The sequence below is a fragment of the Giraffa tippelskirchi genome, chromosome 8, assembly GCF_054371585.1.
Source record: "Giraffa tippelskirchi isolate mGirTip1 chromosome 8, T2T-mGirTip1v1.2.pri, whole genome shotgun sequence".
NCBI classification, from domain to species: Eukaryota; Metazoa; Chordata; class Mammalia; order Artiodactyla; family Giraffidae; genus Giraffa; species Giraffa tippelskirchi.
In genome coordinates, this window is record NC_137282.1 from 117,233,554 (window position 1) to 117,257,722 (window position 24,169).

The window sequence follows — 24,169 nt, forward strand, 5'->3', positions numbered from 1 at the left end:
TTTCTCTGCATCCTTTGTATCTCCATTAAAGCTTCACTTCCTCTAGCCGTCTTCTCTGGGTTGAGCTCTCTTATTTTATTGTACATGTTCCTATCACACAAGCATCTTGTGTTTCTTTATAGGGTTTAAATCATAAATGCTCCTCTGTACTATTATTTGCTCATGTTTGTCTTCCCTAAAAGTCTGTAAGCTACAGGAACAGAGAACTGGTTCACCTTCTCTCCCTCTGTGCCTGGCATCGTATCTAGCATACAGTAAATGCTCCCTAAGTGTTGGCTGGATGGACGCATGGATCTGGAGAGACTACCCATTTTAAATGCAGGCAGGGCACTAGGAAAGCTGGTCACGTGTTGCAGAGAGAGCAGAAGAGGGAGGGCCCCTGCCAGGTAGCTAGATTAGCCAGGATGCTCCCCAGCAACCAGACAGATGACAACTGCTGGACCCAGCCCGCCCTCCCGTCCTGTCCTATGGATAGTGAACAGAGACAACCCACAAGAAGGACAGGGGCCCTGTCCTCAGAGTCGGGGTCCTGTGTACTTGCCTCCAACAGTGTGACTTTGGGCCAATCCTTTCTCTTTGGGGTCCTCAGTTTTGCCATCTGTAAACCAAGAAGATTGGATGTTTTGGCTCCAACATTTTCATGGGTTCTGAGCAAAGATGCTTTATTCTGAACAGTATCCAATAACGGACGCTGTTTTTGGTCTTTTCTGCAAATCTCGGCCAGATCTTGTCAGCGAAGGGAATCAGAATGGGAGGACCTGCCTGGTTCTTGCTTGCCTCTGGAGCCTCTGTTCGGTACCATTCTCCCCCAGAATTGGGAGGGGATTGACTGTGAAAGGCTGAGAGGCCACAGACACGGTCCTCAAAGGCCAGAACCTCAGGGGGGATCATCCAGCACAAAGCCCAAGGGGCTCCTGCCTCCGCTCAGCCTGCTCTAGGGCAGCGTTCAGCCCGTGGCCTGGCTGAGCTCTCGGGACTGGAGGACTGAACCACGACTCGAAACGCACTTGTGCATCTCAGATGTGCACGCGTGCTCAGTCGTTCGGTCATGTCCGACTCTTTGCGACCCCACGGACTGTAGCCCACTCTGTCCGTGGCATTTCAGGCAAGTGCCCCCAAATTGTGTACATTGTTTTTCTTTCATTTTCTTGTTTGCAATCATGGTTTTAGATAATAACCTTGAACCGGCGTAGCAATACTCGCAACTTCGCTCGTTCTGCCTATGACTTCCTGGGAGGAATCCACGACGGGAAGCAAACTTCCCAATCATTTCACCTTCCTTTAGTGTGTGTGTCTGTCCATGTCTAGAAGGTCTTCTCCTGGTTTTCTATCCTTAAGGAAGTAGGTCATGGTTATATACAAAAGTAAATGAAGAAGCGATTTAGAAAAGCTCAGAGAGAAAAAGAGTCTAAGGAGAAAGGAAGGAGAATCTTGACTTTCTTTGCCATGTAAGTTAAATAAAATATGATTTTTCATAAGAGATTTGAGAATACTTTTTATCCAGATGTTCTGATGTTTTGATAATAATCTTCTCACATCATAAGGCCTTTTAACCTTATGCCCTGCTTTGTTTGGGGTTTTGTTCATCAAGGTAGAGAGTGTGTTTTTCTTTCTGGGTGTATAGATGGGGAGCTTCAGTTATAGATTATTAAAAAGCAAGCTCCAGAGGGCTAGAAGAAAGTGAGGGGCGTTCACAGTTTCAGTGATCTGAGGCTTAGAAAAGTTGATAAGATGGATTAGAATTGAAGGATAAAAAAGACTTTTAAAAACCCAATCCATTATAAGGTCCATTACTTTATATATATTCTCCAAAATTACATGAATTAAAGGGGAAATAAGGGAGGGGAAAAAAAAACTGGCTTCGGTTCAGAATGTCAATTATGTCTTTTTAAAAATCCCCTTTTCACAATTTATTTGACATTTTGAACAGTGGCCAAAAAAGCTATTATAACTATAAAACATACTCATTGGTATAAATCTCATTAAGCTGAGCGATTTAATTAAGGTATTGACATGCTTAATTGATACATGTAAGCCAAGACCATTTTCATATCTCATTTCCATATGCTTTCTACTTTAAGAGAAGTGAGGAGCTGGATCTTAAAAGAAAAAAAGTCTCCTTCCATAAAAATGCTGTAGATTCATCTGCGACTGACATCCCAGGGGACCACTTCCTGCCACTCTCCTTGATTCAGAGCCAGCGAGTCCTCTAAGTGGCGTTGCTCGGAGGGGAGGTGATGTATACCCAGCTTGAGTGCCTGTCAAGCCCTCTTATGATCAATAGGAGAATATTTATATTAATAAAGCACCAAGTTAATTAAATAAAACGGTCCTCTGGGTAAACTTAAGATACTAGAGGATGTGCAGGGATCGATATATTCTGCCATTTGAACATTAAGTATGTGCCTTGAAATTTTATGGGGCTTTTAAAAACTCGCTTTGTCATGTAAAAAGTTTGAAACCCCCACAAGTTTTCCCCGCCAGAACCTCCAGTCTGGCCAGAACCTCCAGTCTGGCTTCCGGACCTGAGGGAGACAGGAAGCCCTGGACCCACGAGACTTGAGAGCTTAAGAGAAACCCAGCAGCCCCTCCCCCTGGCCTGGGGCGCTCCTTTCCCGGGGTGAAGAGGAGGGTTTGTCCTGGAGGATGGAGACCTGAACTTGGGGCAGGGTCCAGACAAGGAGGATAACACTTCCTCGTCCTAGAGCAACCTCCCAGTCTGACGTGGAGAGCCCTCACACCTCCTCCCGTTCTTGGCCCCCAGGTTGAGGGAAAGCCCAAATCCTTGGTCTTTTGGAGAGGAGGCTCGCTTTCAGCCTCACAAACCTCTGCTGGCCTCCACCTCCTTTTCCTCTCGTTTTGTGGTCTCTTGTTCTCCCAGCCTGTGTCTTTCTGTGTCTCTCCGTTTGTGTGGGTGAACCTGTCTGCATCCCGCGTCTCTTTGTCTCAGACCCATGCAGCTCTCTCTCTCTGTGCGTCTCTGCCTCTCAGGGTCTCTTCTGTGCAACGACTGTCTCTGTGTTTATGTATTTCTCTCTGGCTTCCTTTTCCTTTTGTTTTCTCTAGTTTTATTCTGTCTCACTGTGTCACTCTCTTCCTCTGTCCCTCTTGGTTTTTGTCTCTCTGCCTGCCAGTCTTTCTTTCTCTCTATCCTGTGTCTCTGTCTCACACTTTATCCATCCATCCATCCATGCATACATCTATCTCTGTCTCTCTATGCTTGGATTCTCCTGCCCAGCCATTGACTCTAAAGGTGATCTTTCATTCATGGAGGTAGAGCCTCTGACGGTCTCCACACCAGCGTAACAGAGGCTGCCTCTCTGGTTCCACCCCTCAATCCTCAGGCAGCCTCCTTCACTTTGAGGTAGGAAAGCAGTCTTGCCTCAACCAGCCGGCTCTGTCTACTCAGGTGACCATCCTTTCCTAAGAGGTGACATCATGCCTGCTGTGCCATGGCGTCCTCTCCCAGGGACCGTGTCTTCTCATTTACTTAGCTCTGACCTGCAGCGCCTGGCTCCCTGGGAACATCGTGGTCACCTTATTAATGGAGACCCTTCATTGAAATGGAAGCCCCAGGACGGTGAGGAGTCTGTTCTCCGGAGACTAACCACAGCCAGCAGTTTGCCTTAGTAGCAAGGTCAGCTGGACTCCCCACCTTGCCCCATCTCAGGCCATTACCCACATGGCTCTGGACCCCTTGGAAGCTCACGCAAGCCCCCAGCTTCCTCAGGAAGATGGAGAACTACTTTGGCTTGTTCTGAGTCTGTGTACACGTGGCTAGATCAGCAGGCTGCTCTCAGCCCAGAACGGCGTCATGTTGAGGCTCCTTCCCAGTCTGAGCACCGCCTGGGCTGTTATCTTCCCTTTTCCTCCCCTCTGGAACACCAGCTGGCTTCTGGCTGCCCTTCTTCTCCTTCTTGATAGAAGTCTCCTGCCGCCTTCTCCCCGGCTCGGCAGAGACTGCAGACCGTGTCCAGCCAGCTTCCACGGGGGTTCCAGAGAGTTGTGCAGCTTTAACTTATGGACCTCTCTCTGTACCCCACCACCCTCTCCATCCTCAGGGGAGCCTGGGAGATTCCAAGAGGTCAAGTCTCCCTGCAGGACCTGTGGAATCTTTGAGACACAGCAGGCTGAATGGAACCTAATTATTGCTTCCTTTGATATTAAACTTGACCTTGAGTTGCTGTTTTACAATTTTAGAGTTTCTATGTGGTATTTTCTGGGACAAAGAGGCAGGGATTTTCTTGTCTTCTACTCAGAGTGTTTGATTGAAGACTTGAACAGCACTCATAATGATTAATATTTCTTAAGTGCTTATGATGAGCCACATAACATGAAAAATGCTCTGAACTCATTAGCCATTTTATAATAATCCCCTGACACAAGTGTTTTCATCATCCCCATTTTATAGATGAGGAGACTGAGGCTCAGATAAGGTAATTACTCATACAAAGTCAAACAGCTAGCCAGAGGCAAAGCTGGTATTCACTCCAAGATCTTCCAGGCTCCCAAGCCATGCGTTTGATATAGTACTTCACTGTCTCCTGGGGCATTGACTGTATGCAGGACTTGTGGGCTCAGATATGCAAGGAACGGAGTTGATTGTCCGGAAGAGTGTGGCTCAGGCTGCAATCAGTGCACAGTCTCAGAGGGGCCAGGGAGGTGTGTCCCCTTTTCCTCCTCTCCCTCCCCCACTTCTTACCTTGGAGGTCCTGTCCTCTTTGCCTGGGACAGGGGAGGTTATTGCATCTGGCATGAGACTAGTGGTGGCAGTCTCACGTTCGTCAGTAATTAATTTCATCTTTGCGATTCGCTGGGCTCTCCCCTCGCTCGCATCCCTCGTCTGGTGCCTTTCAGGCTAAATAGCCAGAAGCAGGTCTGGGATTAAATATTAGTGTTAACTTCAAACTTGGTGTAAATCTATTGAACTGCATCCATTTTTACATAAGTAAGCCAGAGAACAGCATCTGTTCTGCTTTCGTCAATACCGGGACACCCACAAGTGTGAGTTATTAGCAATAACTGTAATTGCTTTGAGTGGAACAATAAATAGCACAGGGGTCATGATGAGAAATGTCCTTGTATAGTATTAACATAGGTGAATGCCTTAAACTGCTGTAGACTTCATCCGACACTGGTTTCCAGAAGCTGGCTTCGCAACCCAGAGTGCTGAGCTCTTAGTGAATTGCTTTTCCTGCTTCTGCAGGAGATAATTTTGAGCCTTTCTGAAACCACATTGATTTTATCGGCAGATGGCCCCCAGGATAGCATCTCACCTTCACTGTTGAGATTTCACTTGTTTGATGGGGTTCTGAAAAGTTATAAGAAAGAACAGGCATATACAAGCCATGTATCCTTGAGCTGCAGCACTGAATTCCAAATTCCAGCCTCGGGGCAGCTGGGGCTTAAGGCAGAGCCGGCTGCAGCCCCTGTCACCTCCTAGGTCTTTAGGACAGGATGGGGCTTCCCGGGTGGTTGAATGGTAAAGAATCGGCCTGCTGATCCAGGAGACATGGGTTCAGTCCCTAATACAGGAAAATATGCATGCCATGGAGCAACTGAGCCCATGCACCGCAACTAGAGCGTGGCCCCCGACTGCCGCAACCAGAGAAAAAGTCTGTGCAGCAACGAGGACCCAGTACAGGCAAAAATAACTAAATATTTTAAAAAGAAAAAGAAGACAAGATGGGTCACAGGGGAGTAACCCCCGTGCTCTATCCCCTTAAGGGGGATACTGTTCAGCCACAAAATGCTAGTCTTAGGATGCAGCACACGCAGAGCCTGCAGTGAGCCGCGCTCAGCTGCTCAGTCGTGTCGACTCTTTGCGACCCCACGGACTGCAGCCCGCCAGGCTCCTCTGTCCATGGGGATTCTCCAGGCAAGAATACTGGAGTGGGTTGCCATGCCCTTCTCTAGGGGATCTTCCCGACCCAGGGATTGAACCCAGGTCTCTCGTGTTGCAGACGGCTTCTTTACCATCTGAGCCATCAGGGAAGCCCCCAGAGCATGCAGAGAAGAACGTCTTCAAAGAATCCTTCCTCATCATCAAGTTGAACATTTAAGGTTACAAGAGACAGACATAGGAAAGGGGCTTCAGCTGCTCCCCCAACAGTCAGGTCTCGCTCCAGGTTGCCTCTCTCCTTCCAGCCTCCACTTCCTCTGCTCTCACCCCCGACTTGACTTCTGCTAATCCTCAGCTTCCGTGAGGATTTCCAGATCTTTCAGGCAGTGTGGTGGTGAGGAGATTGATCTCAGAGCAGATTATCACAAAGATAATCAGAACTTCCTCATTGCCAGTCATCCCCTTCTGACATCTCCGGCCACTTGACGCTCAAAGTGTCTCCTTCTCTAGCTGGAGTTTCATTATCTTATATCATCCTGGTCTCCACGAGTGCCAGAAACAGGGAGGTGAAAGACTGTCAGGCACACAGCCCCTTTCCAAATCAAATCCATTTTCCAAAACTGTTGTACCCTCTCAGGCCAGGTTTAAACTCTGTGCCCCAAAAGCTAATTATTCATCTGCGTAGCCTACCTTCCCATATAACTGCTCATTCCTACTCTTCAGCTCAGCTCACTAGACCCTTCTGAGTTGGACACTTTATCTGTAGCTCCATAGGATGCAAGCCTATTTTAACTGTATCAGTTCACACACATGATACTCCACCAGGAAGGGAGAGGTGGAAGGATCAAGGAAGAGGCCAGAGTTCTTTCTAATTTAAATGGACAACCTGGACTTGGAAAAAAAAAATCCTCATAGCTGGGGGTTTATTCTCAATCATCCTTGAACCAGGTAATGCCATGAAATCTTTTTAACTTTTTCTTTTATACATTTGACAGGTATTTTTTAAGCTATGCATCAGGCCTCATGCTCAGCAAAAGTCCTGGACCACATGAAGCTGATAATTTAGTGAGGGGGTCAGTAGCAAAGACCATGTGACCTGGCCAGCTCCACTTCTCGTCAGCACCTAGGATAGCAGTCATAAGCCATCTTGCCAGATCCAAGCCCACTTAACCTGTGTGCAGGCTGCTCATTTGTCACTAGCTTTTTGGTATAGGCAAGTTAAACAATGCCCTGCATGTGTGTCCGTGCTTAGTCACTTCAGTTATGTCTGACTCTTCCAACCCTATGGACTGTAGCCCCAGGCTCCTCTGTCCATGGGATTCTCCAGGTAAGAACACTGGAGTGGGTAGCCATTCCCTCCTCCAGGGGTTCTTCCTGACCTGGGGATCGAACCTGCATCTCTTGCATCTCCTGCATTGGCAGGCCACCTGGGAAGCCCCAGACAGTGCTCTGGGACAGAGTTAAAAGGATCACATTGGAGGATGAGGTAACATCTTGCTGGGGCTTTCTTTTTCCAGAAAAGTTTAGAAGATATGAAAGAGGGGTTGGATCAATCACAGATTCACTCCCTTCTTCTTGACGCCAACAGAAACGGATCTGAGCAGTAACTGAACAGATATATTTGGAATCCACAAGAAAAACACATGTAGAAGGCACACTAGCCACCCTCTTCATTTTTGCTAATTATTGCACAAGTAGATCTTGTGCAATGGGATGTTATGCCTCAGAACTTAGGCTGCCAGGCCACTGTCTGGGAGGCAAACGAGGGTACTCAGGTCAGCAATCAATCACGAAGCAGACCTAGTGTACACACTTCATTTCAGAACAATTCCATAAACGTTCCCCCACCCCTGCCACCTCCCCCTCGCTCCCAAGGTTTCATCTCCTAATTGCAAAGGCTTTTTGGCGTGGGAATGTCTTTGTGAAGAAGAGCAGACTCAATTTGTGCCATCGCTCTAAAGAAGACTCAGGAACAAGGACGCTTCTCCAATTAATCAGCAAATGCTTGGCTCCAGCATTCGGCCAAAGGATCGATTTACATAAAGCTACTTCGCAAGATGAATTTGCCTCCCCCTCAACTCCTCCTGCATTCCCCTTGTCCAGCCAGCATTAGACATGCTACTGGATTTCAGATTGACAGTGTCAGCTACAACAATCAAATTAAGGATGAAAGCCTCGGAGGGCTGCCAAGAGAGAGGGGCGGAGGGGAAGGAGGGGGTGGGAACAGCATGTCTGACGGAGAGGAGGATGGATTGCACAGAAATGGGCTCCCTTTCCCAAACTCCATTGGGCAGATGCACAGCTTCAAACAAAGGAAAATTAGAAAACACCAGTCTCCATCTTTTTGAACCAAGTGGACCACTCCTCCCACGCCAGCCAAGACTGACAAGTCAAACCAAAACATTTCATTGAACGAAAAAAAGTTGGCAAGGGACTATCTCAGGTACACTAGCTCAGATGGTAAAGAATCTGCCTGCAGTACAGGAGACCCAGGTTCAATCCCTGGATTGGGAAGATCCCCTGGAGAAGGGAATGGCTTACCCACTCCAGTATTCCTCCCTGGAGAATTCCATGGATGGAGGAGCCTAGCGGCCTACAGCCCATGGGGTCGCAAGGAGTCAGATACAACTGAACGACTAACATCATTAGATCCTTACAGTCAGATTATTCAGTACCAGGTTTCTGCACATGATATAAGAAAACCTGAATCACAGTTTTACTCCCTGAAGGGTTCGTTGGTGATGAATGCACAAACTCAAGTCAGATGCCAGTAATTGGAATCCTGGTAATGTTTCCTTGATCATTTAGTGACACGAGGAAGACCAGAACAGAAGGCTCAATTTGGCTGACAAGAAGAGCTCCCCAATCACATCGAAGTAACTGTTTCGTCGGTAAATTGTGATAATCCCAGGGCTTAGTAAACTGTTGAGAAGCTAAGCCTCTGCACCACTAGCTGGAGATGATCAATCAGTTATAATGCTATATCATGAACACAAAGAGCCTTCGTTGGAGTTACATATGACAGTTCAATGAAGAAGTCTTCTATTTGGACTAGAAGTGTTAGTTTTATCCTTTCAGCCCTAGAAGCGTGGTGATTTGGAAAGGCAAATTAAACCCCAAGACTGGAAGGAGGTTCTCTGCTCCCAGAAGGGATGACTGAATGACTGGAATATTTCAACTCATGATTTGCTTCCCTGAATCCAGAGGTTTCTATCTAGACTGGGTCCTTTCCACATTTCCCACTGATAACTCAACCTCCCCTCACTACCCAGCAGTCCTCCATTTGGCTCCTTTAGATTGACTCCAACATGGAAAGCTCTTTCTCTCTTGGCAATGAGTGGACACATCACTATGCATCTAGCTCCTAGCTTTGCCCTAGACCTGGCTAATACAATAGGCATCAGGCCCATGTGGCCATCAAGCACTTACAGGATGGCTGGCTCAAATTGAGATGGATTTAAAATACACACAGATTCCAAAGACTTGGTATGAAAAACAAATGTAAAGTGTCTCACAAATTTATTTTGATATTGAAATGATTATGTCTTGGATATGTCAGGTTAAGTGAAATACTTTATTAATATTCATCTCAACTGATTGCTTTTGATGCAGCTAAGAGAAATATTTTTTAAAGTTTTTTTTTTATGTGAACCATTTTTAAAGTCTTTGTTGAGTTTATTACAATGCTGTTTCTCTTTTCTGTTTTGGTTTTTGTGGGATCTTAGTTCCCTGACCAGGGGTCAAACATGCACCCTTGCCCTGGAAGGCAATGTTTTACCCACTGGAGAGCCAGAAAAGTCCCTGAGAAAATGTCATTGCACTAGTGGCTCATATGATACTTGGATAGGACAGAACTGCTCTAGAATTAGCAGGTCTTCTCTGAAGGGGCAGGCTTCCCTGGAGGCTCAGACAGTAAAAATTTGCCTGCAATGCAGGAGACCTGAGTTTGATCCCTGGGTCGGAAAGATCCCCTGCAGAAGGGAATGGCCAACCACTCCAGAATTCTTGCCTGGAGAATTCCGTGAACGGACGACTACAGTCCATGGGGTCACAAAGAGTCGGACACAGCTGAGCTGCTAATACTTTCACTTTCACTTTCTTTGGAAGGATACTGGCCTCTGCACCCTTCAGTCCTTGGAGTGTTCTATTGGCAAGCACAGAGAATAATTTGGTTTTGACTTGGGGGAAATTAATTTAAGTGGGCCCTGCATTCCCCCAGCCTACCTCCTCACTGTTATGATTGTCCATAACAATCTTTTGCTTTACTCATTTGCTTTGACCTGGGAAACCTGAATACATTAGTCTGTGGTCTCTAAAACATCAGCCCAGAAAGAGAAAGGATGCCTCTACTACTCAGAACAAACCAAGAACCCCAATTCCATCTGTAGGCTTTTGTAGCAGCTTATAACCCTCAGCCCTTCAGAGGGTCCTTGAGTTCCACTGTGCTCAAACACCAGGGCTGCATCTGCCATCGTGGCTCCAGACCTGCCTCTCAGTCTGGCCATGCCCTTCTGCTCACTCCTTGCCCTCTAGTGATTTCTCTCGTAGATTGCAGCTCTCCTAGAAACCTGTGGGAAATTCCTTGTCTGTGAGGCTCCACCAGGAATGTCTCCGTCTCACTCAGGCAGAGCCTCACCTGAGGGCTTGGGAGGGACAGAGTACTTCATTTGCCTCTGCCAGATCTCTGGGATCCCGGGGAGAGGAGGAGTCACCCAGGGACTCTTAGTTCTTTCTGGGTCAGCCTCCAAACTGGGCCCCTGAGTGGATTTCTAAAATATAGGATAAATGTTGCCACTCTACCTGCCACAGCCTCCTCCTGTGAGAAGACCCTATCCATCCATCTATCCATCTATCTGTCTATCACCTATCCGTTTACCTACCCATCCATTCATCCCTCCTTTCATCTCCTTACCTACCTATCTATCCATCTGTCTATCTACCATCTATCTATCTATCAACCTACCTACCTATTACCCATCCATCCATCCACCTAACCATCCATCTATCCATCCATCCATCCATGCATCCATCTACCCACCTACCCATCCATCCATCTATCTGTTGATCAGTCTAGCTACCTACCTGCCCATCTACCTACCTATCCCATGCTCATTTTGCCCAACACCAGCAAGCCTACACCTGAGACACCAAACTCCTTTGCATCTTGGACCCAAGATTTTTCCTAAGCAGACTAGATATGTAAAGAAGTAGGATGCTATATTTGTTAGCTTCATGCTGATAAAATCAAGATAGTGGTTTGCATTTATATCCTGCATTAGAATATAGAAATCACCTGCTTGTCCATTATCTATGATGCTTATCCTAATTTCAAAGAAGTACAAATTGAAGCTTAAAGGATTGAATTAATACTCTGAAAGACACACAACTAGAATATGAACTTGGCACCTAATCAGATACACTAATTATTTTACCCATGTTCTCAAACTTGTTCAAAGTGTCCAGAAATCATCCTCAAGGCTTCCGATTTAGTAGGTCTGGGATGGGTCCCAGGAATCAGCCTTAAATTTTTTTATTATTATGGAAAATTTCACCCTTGTGTAAAAGTCAAGCATGGATTATAAACAAACCTCACTAATATGCATCACTAAGCTCTAATAAGTATTAACTCATGGCCAATCTTGTTTCATCAATATCTCTGCCCGGTTCTTCCTCTTCTGTATTGTTTTGAAGTAAAACTCAGACATTATCATTTCATCCTTAATTATTTCAGTATGTATCTCTCAAAGATAAAGACATAAATGAAAGAAAAAAATAACAACACATACCAAAACATTGAAAACATAACATAATACTGTTAGCATATCTACATTATTTTAAAAACCAGAAATCTATATATTTTTTTCAAAGCATCATCAGTAAATTCTGATCAGGTAGGCAGTGAGCCCCACTGTGGGAATGGCTGCCCTGTTAATAACATTTTCAAACTATCCTGATTTTTATCAAACTGTCCACTTTAAAAGACAAATCCAAAGTACTTGATTAAACAAATCTACATCTCTGCAAGTCCCAGTGATTCAGATTGGCATCTTTCCCCTTTTTCCCCCCTAAAACCTGAAAAGATTTTGGACTTTGAGGAAAACAAAACTGTGAAGTATTTTCCTTGGTGGTTAGGAACAATCTTACAGTGTGAATTTAGATACGGGCTTTCTTCTTGTTGAAAAGTCAAAAAAAAAAAAAAACAGTGAAATTGCAGCTCTTATGTTTTGAAGTGTCTAGGTTTTTATATTCATATATATAAAGGAGTTTGCTTATTTGTATCTGTGATCAATAAGATGTATGTTCCAGGAGAACAGCAACTTGGTTCTGTTTACTTCTGTGTCTCAATAGTGTAGCATACAGTAGGTGCTCAATTCACTTTTTGTTGAGTGGAGTAAAAATCTGAACAGTCATTTAATCTCCACTAAGCTTAAGTATCTGAATGCTATGACTGCTACTGCTGCTAAGTCGCGTCAGTCGTGTCCGACTCTGTGCAACCCCACAGACGGTGGCCCACCAGGCTCTCCCATCCCTGGGATTCTCCAGGCAAGAACACTGGAGTGGGTTGCCATTTCCTCCTCCAGTGCATGAAAGTGAAAAGTGAAAGTGAAGTCGCTCAGTCATGTCCGAGTCTTCGCGACCCCATGGGCTGCAGCCTACCAGGCTCCTCCGTCCATGGGGTTTCCCAGGCAAGAGTACTGGAGTGGGGTGCCATTGCCTTCTCCGGAATGCTATGACTAGAACTTTTCTAATGATCTTGTCCAGAGAAGGCAGGAAGGAAGGAACTCTTATTGAAGTGTTTCATTCTGTAACTTTTTAACATCAAGAGAGCAGGCAATGTCAACCCTTGCTGCAGTAAAATATTAGAAACTCAGCTGGAGCCGTGGGAAGTCATTGTTGTTGGGGAGGCAGGGATTGTCCCCCATTGATACTTTGAGTCTCTGGATCTCTGAGATAGGTGGTGTTTCCTTCAGGAAATGATTCAGGTATTCTACTGTAAGCTCCCTCAGACAAAGAATGCTATTGACCAGACACTCAGCTGGACGTATCAGGGCTTCATCAATTCAGTTCAGTTCAGTCGCTCAGTCGTGTCCAACTCTTTGAGATCCCAGGGACTGCAGCACACCAGGCCTCCTTGTCCATCGCCAACTCCCAGAGTTTACTTAAACTCATGTCCATTGAGTCAGTGATGCCATCCAACCATCTCGTCCTCTGTCGTCCCCTTCTCCTCCCACCTTCAGTCTTTCCCAGCATCAGGGCCTTTTCCAATGAGTCAGCTCTTCGCATCAGGTGGCCAAAATATTGAAGTTTCAGCTTCAGCATCAGTCTTTCCAATGAATATTCAGGACTGATTTCCTTTAGGATGGATTGGTTGGATCTCCTTGCAGTCCAAGGGACTCTCAAGAGTCTTCTCCAACACCACAGTTCAAAACATCAATTCTTCAGTGCTCAGCTTTCTTTATAGTCCAACTCTCATATCCATTCATGACTGCTGGAAAAACCATAACTTTGACTAGATGGACCTTTGTTGGTAAAGTAATGTCTCTGCTTTTTAATATGCACACTAGGTTGATTATAACTTTTCTTCCAAGGAGTAAGCATCTTTTAATTTCATGGCTGCAATCACCATCTGCAGTGATTTTGGTATCTTTTAATTTCATGGCTGCAATCACCATCTGCAGTGATTTTGGTACCTAAAAAATAAAGTCTGTCACTGTTTTCACTGTTTCTCCATCTTACCTGGGACCTATGTTTGGGGCTCATTTGGTTTTGACAGTGACCCAACTGCAAACATATAATCTTGCTTATTAAGATAAATTGCCTGCACAAGAGATTTACCTTTTAAGATAAATCCCCCCTGAAGGCCCACATTGTAAAAATCCCCAGGGGATAATTTTTCCTGCGTATTTGTCCCTCCTGCTGTATAAAATAAGGTAAGCTAAACAGAATCTCCCTCTTTGGTTCCTAGAGCAGAGTGATGCATCACATTTACCATATTTTAGGAGCTGGGGGTAGGGGAGCAAGGTTCAGCTTTGTACAGGATGGTAACTTTGAGAGTCCAAGAAATTTTAGATTCATGGATTATCGATCAGAAATGAAATGAGTTTGGGTTGATACCTACTACAGCAATGGACTATTTCTTTCTGCTAGGCAGTGGGAGTGACTAAGATAGTAATTTTAGTACAGTTTTGGGCCAAAGAGAATCAGAATGGCAATCCACTGTCCTGATCTCCAGTCCAATGAAGGTTCTAAATATAAATGCTTTTAGATCATGCCCTCTTTTAGTTTGGCTAATCAAGAGTTGATGGATTTTTTTTTTTTTTTTAAGTTACTAAAAAGGCACTTGATTGGTCTCAGTGCAAAGGGTCTGGGAAAATAGACAAAGAAGGTGCCAGATTGGGTTGCTGCAGTTTTTTTTTTTTCTCAATTACCTTCCCCTCATGGCCTCTTGATTCTTGATCCTGGATATGTCATCTTTCAGGGGTGATTTTTTTAATCTTCTGAGAACTTCCTGATTTAGAAAAACTAACCTTGAAGCCTTCCTATGAAGCGCTTTGGTTTGAATCCCTTGGGTTCCCTTTACCAACATCAGCTCCTATCTCCTGCTTCTTTGGACTTTGCTGGTAAACCTCATGGCTGGGAACTTCTTCAGCTATCTGTCCTTGAGCTGCTGGAGTCCCTTCATCCAGACTTACAGAGAGCAGGCAAACCAGGGAATTCATCTTTCTCCTGGGTGGTCAAACAAGGACTGTCTAATGCTGGGCTACAAAGACCCACCGCCCTTGGTTAGAGACTGGAGCTCCCAGGGCATTGGGCCAAGGCCAGCACTTCACCTAACTGTCCTTTATTTCGTTCTCCATCCAATTTTCTCCATCCCTTACTTGTCTCTCCCAGGAGTACTTTGTAAATCCATCACTCGAGCAAGCATCTGCTTCTAAAAGAGCCCCCCCAAGACATTCCTTTCCTCCTGAATCAAACTCTCCTGTTTTATCCAAAAGAATCTAGAGTCAAATATGGATACTGCTTTCTAGATGATAGATGAGAGGAAGTTTTTAAAACTGTTGATTTATTTATTTTTTTCCTGGCTGTGCTGGGTTGTCATTGCTACACGTGAGCTTTCTCTGGTTGCGGTGATCCAGGGCTACTCTCTCTAGTTCAGTGTGCAGGCTTCTCATCGCGGCGGCTTCCCTTGTTGCGGACCACAGGCTCGAGGCACACAGGCTTCCGCAGTTGCAGTGCTCAGGGTTATTTGCCTTGCAGCCCGTGGGATCTTCACGGACTGGGGATCAAACCTGTGTCCCCTGCAGTGGCAGGCAGATTCTTAACCACTGGATCACCAGGAAAGCCCGAGAGGAAGTTTGATCTCCCTCAGACTTTATGGAAAGAATAGTAACAATGTTTACGTGTTCTATTCTTTGCGGAGTTGTAGGCCTCTGTCCTGAGGTTGGTGAAAAGGGACAGTTTCAGCACTGTAAATCCAGGACAAAATGGGGGAAAGTTCAAGAAATAAATGCAGCCTTTCACTGAATGCCTCCAGGGTTCCAGGCACCGTGCAAAGTATACACATACCAACTCGTTTCATCCTTAGTGTTAATCTGCAGGAGATCAGTAAGGGGAAACTGAGGCACAGAGCATTTCAGTAGTTTTTGTGACCATACAGCTAATAAGTGGCTCTATCACTTCAGACATAAGAATTTCCCAAGGTTGGGGAGCTTCCAAACCCTGTCCTGAAACTTGGGAGTAATTGGAGATGGACCTCCAGGAGCGAATCTCCCCCATCCCCATAAACTGCTATTTAACACAGACAGGACTTCCTCGTAGCTTGAAGGTGATCTCAGGACAAAGACTTTGTCCCCGCTGGAGCAGAGAGGAGAGCATTTGCCTGCGTCTTGCCTTGCCGGGTAAACATGGGGAGGCAGGGGTGGGCTGAAGGTGGGGACTGTCATTCACTGCTGTTCTGAGAACAAAGCATGCCTGACTCTGCAGGGAGAGCCCCGGGAAGCATTGCAAAAGCTCCACTGAAACTAGACAACCTTTCAATCCATTTATCAAAGTGTCTGCATTTCCCGTTTCAAGGTAGATGAAACAATAATAAATTTGTGAAGAAAGTTAATCTGTGTCCAAAGCATTTTAGTAAATTAAAAAGGCAGGGTGGGGGGAGTGCGGGCTGGAAGGGGGATCTTTGGTTCTTGCCAACTCCTGTTTGACTTACTGTCTCCTTAATAAGTCCTCTTTGGTTTGGTGTTTTGGGATGGAATAATCAGTTGGTTAATCATTTTCCGGAAGCAGGAAAATGCACTTTAGCTAATGCAGTTCTTCTTTCTGAGTCCTAATTATTTAAAAAGGCATTCCAATCTGTAGCCCCACTTCCCAACCAAGAGAGCCTTTCCTATCCGTCATCTTCTTTTATTTCCCCAGAAAATCCCAGCTCAGCTCTGTCGCTCACCCTAGTCCAACCTCATCCCTTTCACCTAAGTTTGCTTCCCTGGCTTCTGAGCATTTTCCCTCAGGAAGAGGGAGGTACTAAACCCCTGACAAGCGATTGGCCAGAATGAGGCTCTGGGCACCCCGGATAGATTTTGTTATTTTTATTTAAGTGTCAGGCGAAAATGGTGGCTCTTGTCTCTCTCAAAGATAGTACTTAACAATAGCTCCATGCTCTGGCATCACGCTGAGATAAACACACTATTAGGAATCCTCACAAAGGCCCCAAGATAATTGTGAAGGGACAGTTACCAAAAATGAAGCACCCAGCCCTGAACCCTCCTCCACACCCCATCAGTAACACCATTGAAGCTGTCAGTTTGTCAGCCCATTAGAGGTATTTATGAAATCAATAACAGTCCTGCGGATAAATGGCAGTGGTACTGTTAGCCAGAGAAAAGAGGCTCCATGGAAAATAAAATTAATAAAATTTACAAGCAGATTGTCATGGGGAACAGATAAATTCTCTACCATCTACTGTTTTGCTCAAACTGCGGCAAGAGGAAGGCATGACAAGGAGGTGGCAGGAGCAGTGCTTTAAATGGGGCTTCTGAAGGTAGGAGCAAGAGCTCCTACCTTCAGCAAGAGAATAGTGAATGGAAACCCACGTGGCCGTCCCATCCCAGTGCAGGATTTTGTCTGTGTGACCACTTTCGTGGGAGATTGCCCAGCACCTCCACCAGATTTTTTTGCTTAAATAGGACTGTCCTCTTCATCCCACTGTACTGCAAACCAGAATACTCATACAATTGCTATTGGTTCAGTATACCGGGGTACCTTAAACTCAAAGGGTGAATGCATTTTTGGACTATGTACTGCTTCATCTGGCTTTCAAGTGTGCTTCGAGCTGATCATTCTAAACCCCTCTCCTGTTTGCTCCACCTGCCTCTGATTTTGATCATTAGCCTTTTGCCAAAAACGTGGCCTGAGCGGTTGGTTTCCCAGAGCGGCCAAAGCCAGCAGCCAAGCCTGAGAGAGAAGCGGGCAGGGGCTCACTGTCCTAGAGACCAGCCTTCACTTGGCAGAAAAGACTGGGCCCATTGTGGCTGCCGGAGCCTTGGGGACAGCCCAGACGCCTGGTGGAAATTGCCTGAGTCAGATGACAGGACCTGGGCCCCCTTCTCTTGAAGGCTGATGGAGAGCAGGGGAGTGGCCTTGCTGACACTGCCTGACCTCCGCTGTTGCCGTGGGCTTTGTTCAGCGCCCAGACTGCAGGCTGGAGCCCTGCTCATTGAATCAGGCGCAGCCTGGGGAGCCTGCAGCAGGGCTCACTCTGCATCTGAATTTACTTACATCAGTTGCAGGCAGAGGAAACTGGATTCGAGATTGGGAGCTCGCTGTTACTCAGCCCCAAGACTTCCCTCCGTGTCCGTCTCTGCACCTGATGCCAACACCAGGCCCGGCCTCGAGGCTGACAGTGGCCCCGTCTGCATGGGCCTCGAGTTTGGCCCACCGCTCAGCATACGTCCACTCAGCTCAGCAGACGAGAGCCGAGAAATGGACACCTCTCTTCCGCTTCCCAGGTTTCCTCTTGCTCCCTGGCAAAACGGTGAATTTAGAGGGCCCAGGTCTTAGTGGAGGATGGTGGTCTGACTTCTCTTTCCAAATACATTTGGAATCATCTGTAGCTTTGGATTAGGTGCCATGGAAAATCAGTGTGGGAATGTCCATCTGCCTCTAGGACAGCATGCAATTTAAGCCATTTCCCCTGTGACGCAGTACATCTCCTCATACGACTTTATACCAAGGAGGTAGCCAAACAAGCGTCCTCAAAATGTGTGTGGCACTGGGAAAATTCATCCCAGGGCTGCCTTAAATGGCAAATAAATAAATACCTGACAGCGTAGGGTCATATAGCCACCTATAGAATTGGATGATGTATAGCCGTTAAAAACGTTGGCATCGGCCTACTGTTAATGACAGAAACAGATGTTCTCAATACAGTGGGAAGGAAGGGTTATAGCAGACTATATACTATGAGACCATATTGGTGAAATTTATACATATATCACTCCTAATTGGTAACAGTGGTTGTGTCTGCGTAGGACATTTTTTACCTTAATATCTGAAAGTTATTGTGTTCTTTTCAAAATAAGGAAGATACATATTTGTATATATAGACTTGATCGATACACAAATATATGCTTGATTACTCACTAAGACCCTAAGCAAGCTTGGGGTATGAATGAAAACAGGTGCATATATTTGGTCCAGCAAAACAGAAAACTGGAAGGCCATGAGAGCCAGAACAAACGCATGGGTCTCAGGAAAGGAAATGGAGGCTTTGGGGCTCTTAAAGAGGATGCTGACACAGGCTTGTTTCTGAGCAGCTTTGAGACCCGAGCTTTGTCCCTTTCCCCTCCCTGCTCAAAACAGCATGTTACGCTGCTACATATTACATGAAGTACAGTAGAACCCCTATTTTGGGTGGGTTTGTGGAAATGCAATTTGAATCCATCACACCTATCCCTTAGACAATCCAGGAGGCCTCCCCCCGAGTCTCTCCGGGGCTCCAGAAAAGCAGCGATGGTACCTCCCCCCACATCAGAAAATCCAGATGGCCTGGCTGCATTCCCATCTGAGATGACAAAGGCAGAGTCCCTGAGAAGATGGGAGAGTGAGAGGTGTCGACTCTACCCTGGGGGAGGGACGTCATGGGGGAGGGGAGGAAGGGGTCATCTCTGGGAGGTGGCAAAACAGAACTGGGTGCAGCCTGCAACAAATAACCCACCGCTTGGCTGTGGCCTGGAGGTGCGAGACCACCCACAGAGCCCGCCCTGGAGGCAGCCGGCCGCCTGCTAACCATTTCAGCAAGGCCACCACCAGAAGAACAATGTGAGGGCTGCTACCAGCCTGGGGCCTGAGACTAAACAGTCCCCCAAACACTTCTGACCGCAGACGCAGCCACCAGAGCGGTTTTGTTATCATAATGAGATGCAGATAAAGCCTAGCTGGGTCCTTAACGCCTGTGCCTCTTCTCTTCTTGTTTAGAGATCTGAGCGAAAACCAGATCCTGGGAATCCCGAGGAAGGCGTTCCGCGGCATCGCCGACGTGAAGAACCTGTAAGTGATGTTTCTGCTGCTTTCCTGCAGACGGGCTCTCTGGGCAAAGGCGGGGTGAGCGACATGGCACAGACAGGCAGCATCCCCGCGCCGGTGCTGCCTTGGGCCGGGCGCCTTTGGGACAGATTGAAGGGTGTGCTAGAGTGGTCTCCAGAATGCCAAAGCAGCTCCATGGAGTCTCTTTCTTCTTTGATCATTCATCCCCAAGCATCAGTATAGAGTCCCAGAGCCAAGTTACACTCCTGTTCCACAGTAGCCCTGTGGCTCAGCTTCTCCCAAGCTCATTACCTTCTATAAAATGGGGATGATAGCCTGGTGGGGTATTGATGCAAATGAGAAAATGTTTTTCATGCTGAGTGCCTCAACGTAGTAAGTGTTCAGCAAATGGGAGCCTTGATGATGCTAAAGATCGTGATGGTGAAGATCTCACTGTTATTAAATAGGATCTTATGAGGGAGCATCAGGCCTTGTGTGCCAGGGTCCTGGGGCGACATAGCCAGACCTACTGCACTAGTGCTTGGGGTTTTTGTTCATTTTTATTTTGAAATAAGTATTGATTCCTAGGAAGTTTCAAAAATAGTAGGCCAGTCTGTGTACCCTTTCTGCACTCCTGTGTCTGTGTGCACACATGTGCGCATGTGCAGGTCTGTGTCCTTTTATCACGTGCGGATTCCCTTGCCTGTTACTGCAACTGATGCAGAACTGTTCCATCACCCTGCTTTTGAACTTTCCAAATGACTTTTGTCGCTTCTTGCCTGGCCCCCACTGTTTGCCACTAATCATGACTCCTGGGCTCTTCCCTTCACGAGGAATGTGCCTTTGGAATTTTCTGCCTACCCTCCTGAGCCCATGTGTTCAGAACCTGAGTTTGGAGAGGGGCACAGAGGAGGCATTTCTGCCCACTGGCCTCCTGCACAGGCTTGTTTCCAACTTGAAAAGTCTTGAAGGAGATTTTTTTTAAAAAACAACTGTAGCTCTGACTTTTCCCTATAAGGACTGCAGGGACTTTGGTGTGCCAGAAAGCTGATGGTGGCTTCCCAATACGGGCTGTCTGCCTCCCCTCTGCTGAGAACTGAGCAGAAAGCTTTAGGTGCTTAACAGGCAAAGCACACCAGAGGGCACGGGCATCTGGGGTGAAGGGGGCAAGGGCCAGAGAGGACTTTGCAAGGGGCTCCAGACAGGGGGCTGCCCACTGCTTCATCTGCCCAGAAGCAGAGGAGGGCTGGGAAGAGCAGACAAAGACTGCAGAGACTGTGACTCAAGACGGAGCACATAAGAGGTGGTGTTGAACAGCGTCCCAGAAAAGCAGAAAAGGATCAGATCCCTAAATTTCCCAGGTCAGTGAGAAAACTGAGGACCAGAGAAGAACAGTGACTAACTCAAAGTCAATCATCTTCCTGATAGCTGAGCCCTCAGTTAACATCTTACATACAGAAAGGGGTATATCTATCCTGTTTCATGGCTGTAATTTTAAATGAGCCAGTTAATAAAAAGTAAATCATGGTGATGGATAAGCAGGACTGTGTAATTACTAACTACATTTTTGAATCTCAGGAAAGTGATTCATTCTTAGAGTCATCCTCAGTCGTTTGCTGGGGTTTGAGGGTTATTGTTGTTTTCCTGTACTGTCTCTAATTTCACAAAGACCTCAGGGGCAGGAGGTGTTAAGAGTCTGCAAACACAAGAACTACAGACAGGGCCTCCTTCTCCACCTGGATGTGTGTCCTGAACAGCAAGGATCTAGGAGTACAGGGGAGGCAAATAAACTCACCGCTTAAAGGATGAATTAACCAACAAAGCGCAAGATGTTGATTACTTAATGCTTCTGATCAGTCAGCATGCTTTTGGGGACCAGGACCTCTAAGGCCCAGAAGTATGAGTCATGGACTCAGGTGACTTATGGTGTAACTGGGGACAGGAAGTGTGCATCCGAGAGAAAGTCAAGGGTTTTAACAGCCCACAGGAAAATGAGCTGACCAGTGGCCATGAGTTATGAAGGACTGTCAGAGCTCGAAGAAGAACACTAGCTTTAGGCAGTGTCACCTAAAGGATAGAACCATGACTTTGGTTATCTGCTAGACATGTGCCTGATACCCAGCTGTTCCCCGTACTGACTCTGTGACCCCAGGGTACAGCGCTTGAGACTTCTGAGCCTAGATTTCTGCCCTGTGAGAGGAGGATAAGAATTGTACTTCACCTCCAGGGCTTCTGTGAAGGTGAATGGAATAACGTGTTTAAAGAATGCAGTACTATGCTTGGCACTTGGAAGGTGCTTAGAAAGTTGTAGCTAATGTTACTGCTGTCTTCCATTGCTGTTGTTATTGTTGTGAAGATTTTCTCTGAGCCCAGACAGAATGACGGTGGAATTCACAGAGCGAACAGGCAAATGGTGTGTGCAGAGTCGGGAGGCAAGCCTATCCAAGCTGGGTGTCAAGGGACACAAGCCAAGCCGTCTCGTGAGAGTGGGGGGATCATGAGCCAGAGTCATAGGCTATCAGGTCAGAAAGAGAGGTGTGGTGTTGTTATAACTGTAAAGACTTGCGCTGAGCCTGGAATTGGGATTGCAATGCACAGAGTGGATGGGCACACACTGCGTGCAGAGTAGGGAGATTATGAGCTGGAATAATAGGTGAGCAGGTCAGAAAGAGAGGAGGGGGTCAGGGGGTGGCAAGCCTTGCCTGCAAGGAGCATGTGCTTCAGCTAGGTGCTGAGAAGGGGTATAGCTTCCACCCTGAAAGAGGTCACAATGGAAACATCCATTCTGGAAGAGGAACCTAGGACAGGAGAAGGTGGAAGAAGGACAGGGGATGAGGGGGTGAGGCTGTGGTCCAACATGGGGGATCCGGGCTTGCAGTCAGGAGTGAAAGGAGGAGTCCCACAGTAAGATGCCAGTGAGAACCAAGGCAGCAGAGCTGGCAATCGGTGAGTTATTACAGACAGGAAAAGAAGACGAAAAGGATACGTTCCATATTTAAATGACACAGAGAATGATGGCGAGTTCTCATAGTCATTCATCCATGCAGCCTCAGATGTTTTCTGAGCTCCTACTAAATGCCAGTTCTAGGGGGAAATGCAGGAAGTAAGATATGTACCTGTGAGCTCTGCCTTCTTGGAGCTCCCATTCCACAGAGATCGAAATATCAGGAGGAAGATCGAGGCTGGAAGATGCTAAGTTGAGTGTAAAGTAGTGTCAAGTCTTCCACAGCGTGGACGGAGCATCTCTTGTGCATTAGGAAATTGGTGAACTTGACCTCCCACCCTGTTCCTGCTGGTTCTCTGACTTTGGTCTGTGGTCACAGCTGCATCTCTGGTTTAACTCAAAGGGTGTAAAACTCAATCATCTTCCAGCCTTAAGAGAAAATGAAGTGTAGGTAATTAGAGGCATGGGGCTTCCCAGGTGGCACAGTGGCAAAGAATCTGCCTGCCACTGCAGGAGACACAGCTTCGATCCCTGAGTCGGGAGGATCCCCTGGAGAAAGAAATAGCAACCCACTCCAGTATTCTTGCCTGGGAAATCCCATGGACAGAGAAGCCTGGCAGGCTACAGTCCATGGGGTCACAAAGAGTTGGATATGACTGAACACTCACGCATGCAGGCATGCAATTGAAGATACAGGACCCAAGCTGTGGAGCAAGGTCAAGAAGGAAGCATCTGAATAAAGGTTGATGGCTGTAGTTGTACATTTAAATATGCATCACTACATGTGAAATAGGAGACAGTTTGTAAAAATATTTGTATAAAACCTGTTAAGGGAACACCCTACTCCAACCACACCTCAATCACCCAGTTGTAGATTGTCTCTCTTGTGTGTGACGAAGAGCGAATTTTAAACCTCGGGAACATATATCCCTGCCATCGGTCTGAGAACCCCCTGCCAGTCCTCAAACCTTCTCCATCACCTCGTGTGAGCTCAGGGAACCTAACAGTCTTCTACTATTACTTAAGCAAAATAGGAGATGATAAATTATTGCAGTATCAGGCTGTCAATTCATGATACTATTAAAAGGAGAAAATCAAGAATTGGCTATTTGTGGCTTATGATTTTGTAGTCTTGATGTGGATTTTCTTTGCTTGTCCTGACATTCCCCTTCAAGAAGGAAGAGACTGTATTACCCCCATTTTCCAGATGACAAAACTGAGTTTCAATTAGTGTGATGTGTGTAATTTAGTAAAAGTCAGCAGACCCCATTGGGCCTAGGCCACTGCACTTAGTACCCACCCATCCGTCTTCTGGACTCAGTCCATGGACATTTCTGTCTAGCCAGCTTGCCCCCCACTCAGCCCCACCAGCAGAAGGAAGAAGGGAAGTAACTCATGGGGCTGCTGGCAAGCAGAGGCCTGATTCATTGTCAGAGCTGAAAGGACCCTGGGGATGTTTGAACCTGATGGGGATGAGGAGGCACCGGTGTCATGCTGGTGCTGGGGGGATTTAGTGCCCTGCCTCCACCCGGGCAGCAGAAGAAAGCCTCTATTTGCTTCCTGCTTCTCTGGAGAAAAGAAAGAATGTGATTAGCTGGGGATATGGCTCTATGCAATTACTCAAAGCTGGTTTTATGGGCTGATCCTGCTACAGTGCCTGCCCAGGAGAGGCAAGGTTCTCTATTTAAAGGGAGACAATGGTTCTCATTAGTTGTCTATTTTATACATAGTATCAATGGTGTATATATGTCAGTCCCAGTCTCCCAATTCCTCCCATCCTCTCCTTCCCCCTTGGTATCCATAGGTTTGTTCTCTATGTCTGTGTCTCTATTTCTGCTTTGTAAATAAGATCATCAGGGGCT

The 24,169-nt window shown here is 46.5% G+C and overlaps 1 protein-coding gene across 4 annotated transcripts in view; it reads left to right on the plus strand.

The window, feature by feature from the left end:
• SLIT3 (slit guidance ligand 3) overlaps positions 1-24,169 on the plus strand; it is a 703,024-nt gene that overhangs the window by 455,262 nt on the left and 223,593 nt on the right. For all 4 annotated transcript variants that reach the window (XM_081520700.1, XM_081520701.1, XM_081520699.1 and 1 more), the window contains one exon: positions 19,316-19,387. In XM_081520700.1, coding sequence (XP_081376826.1) covers positions 19,316-19,387 — 72 coding nt within the window. The remainder of the gene's footprint in view (positions 1-19,315; positions 19,388-24,169) is intronic.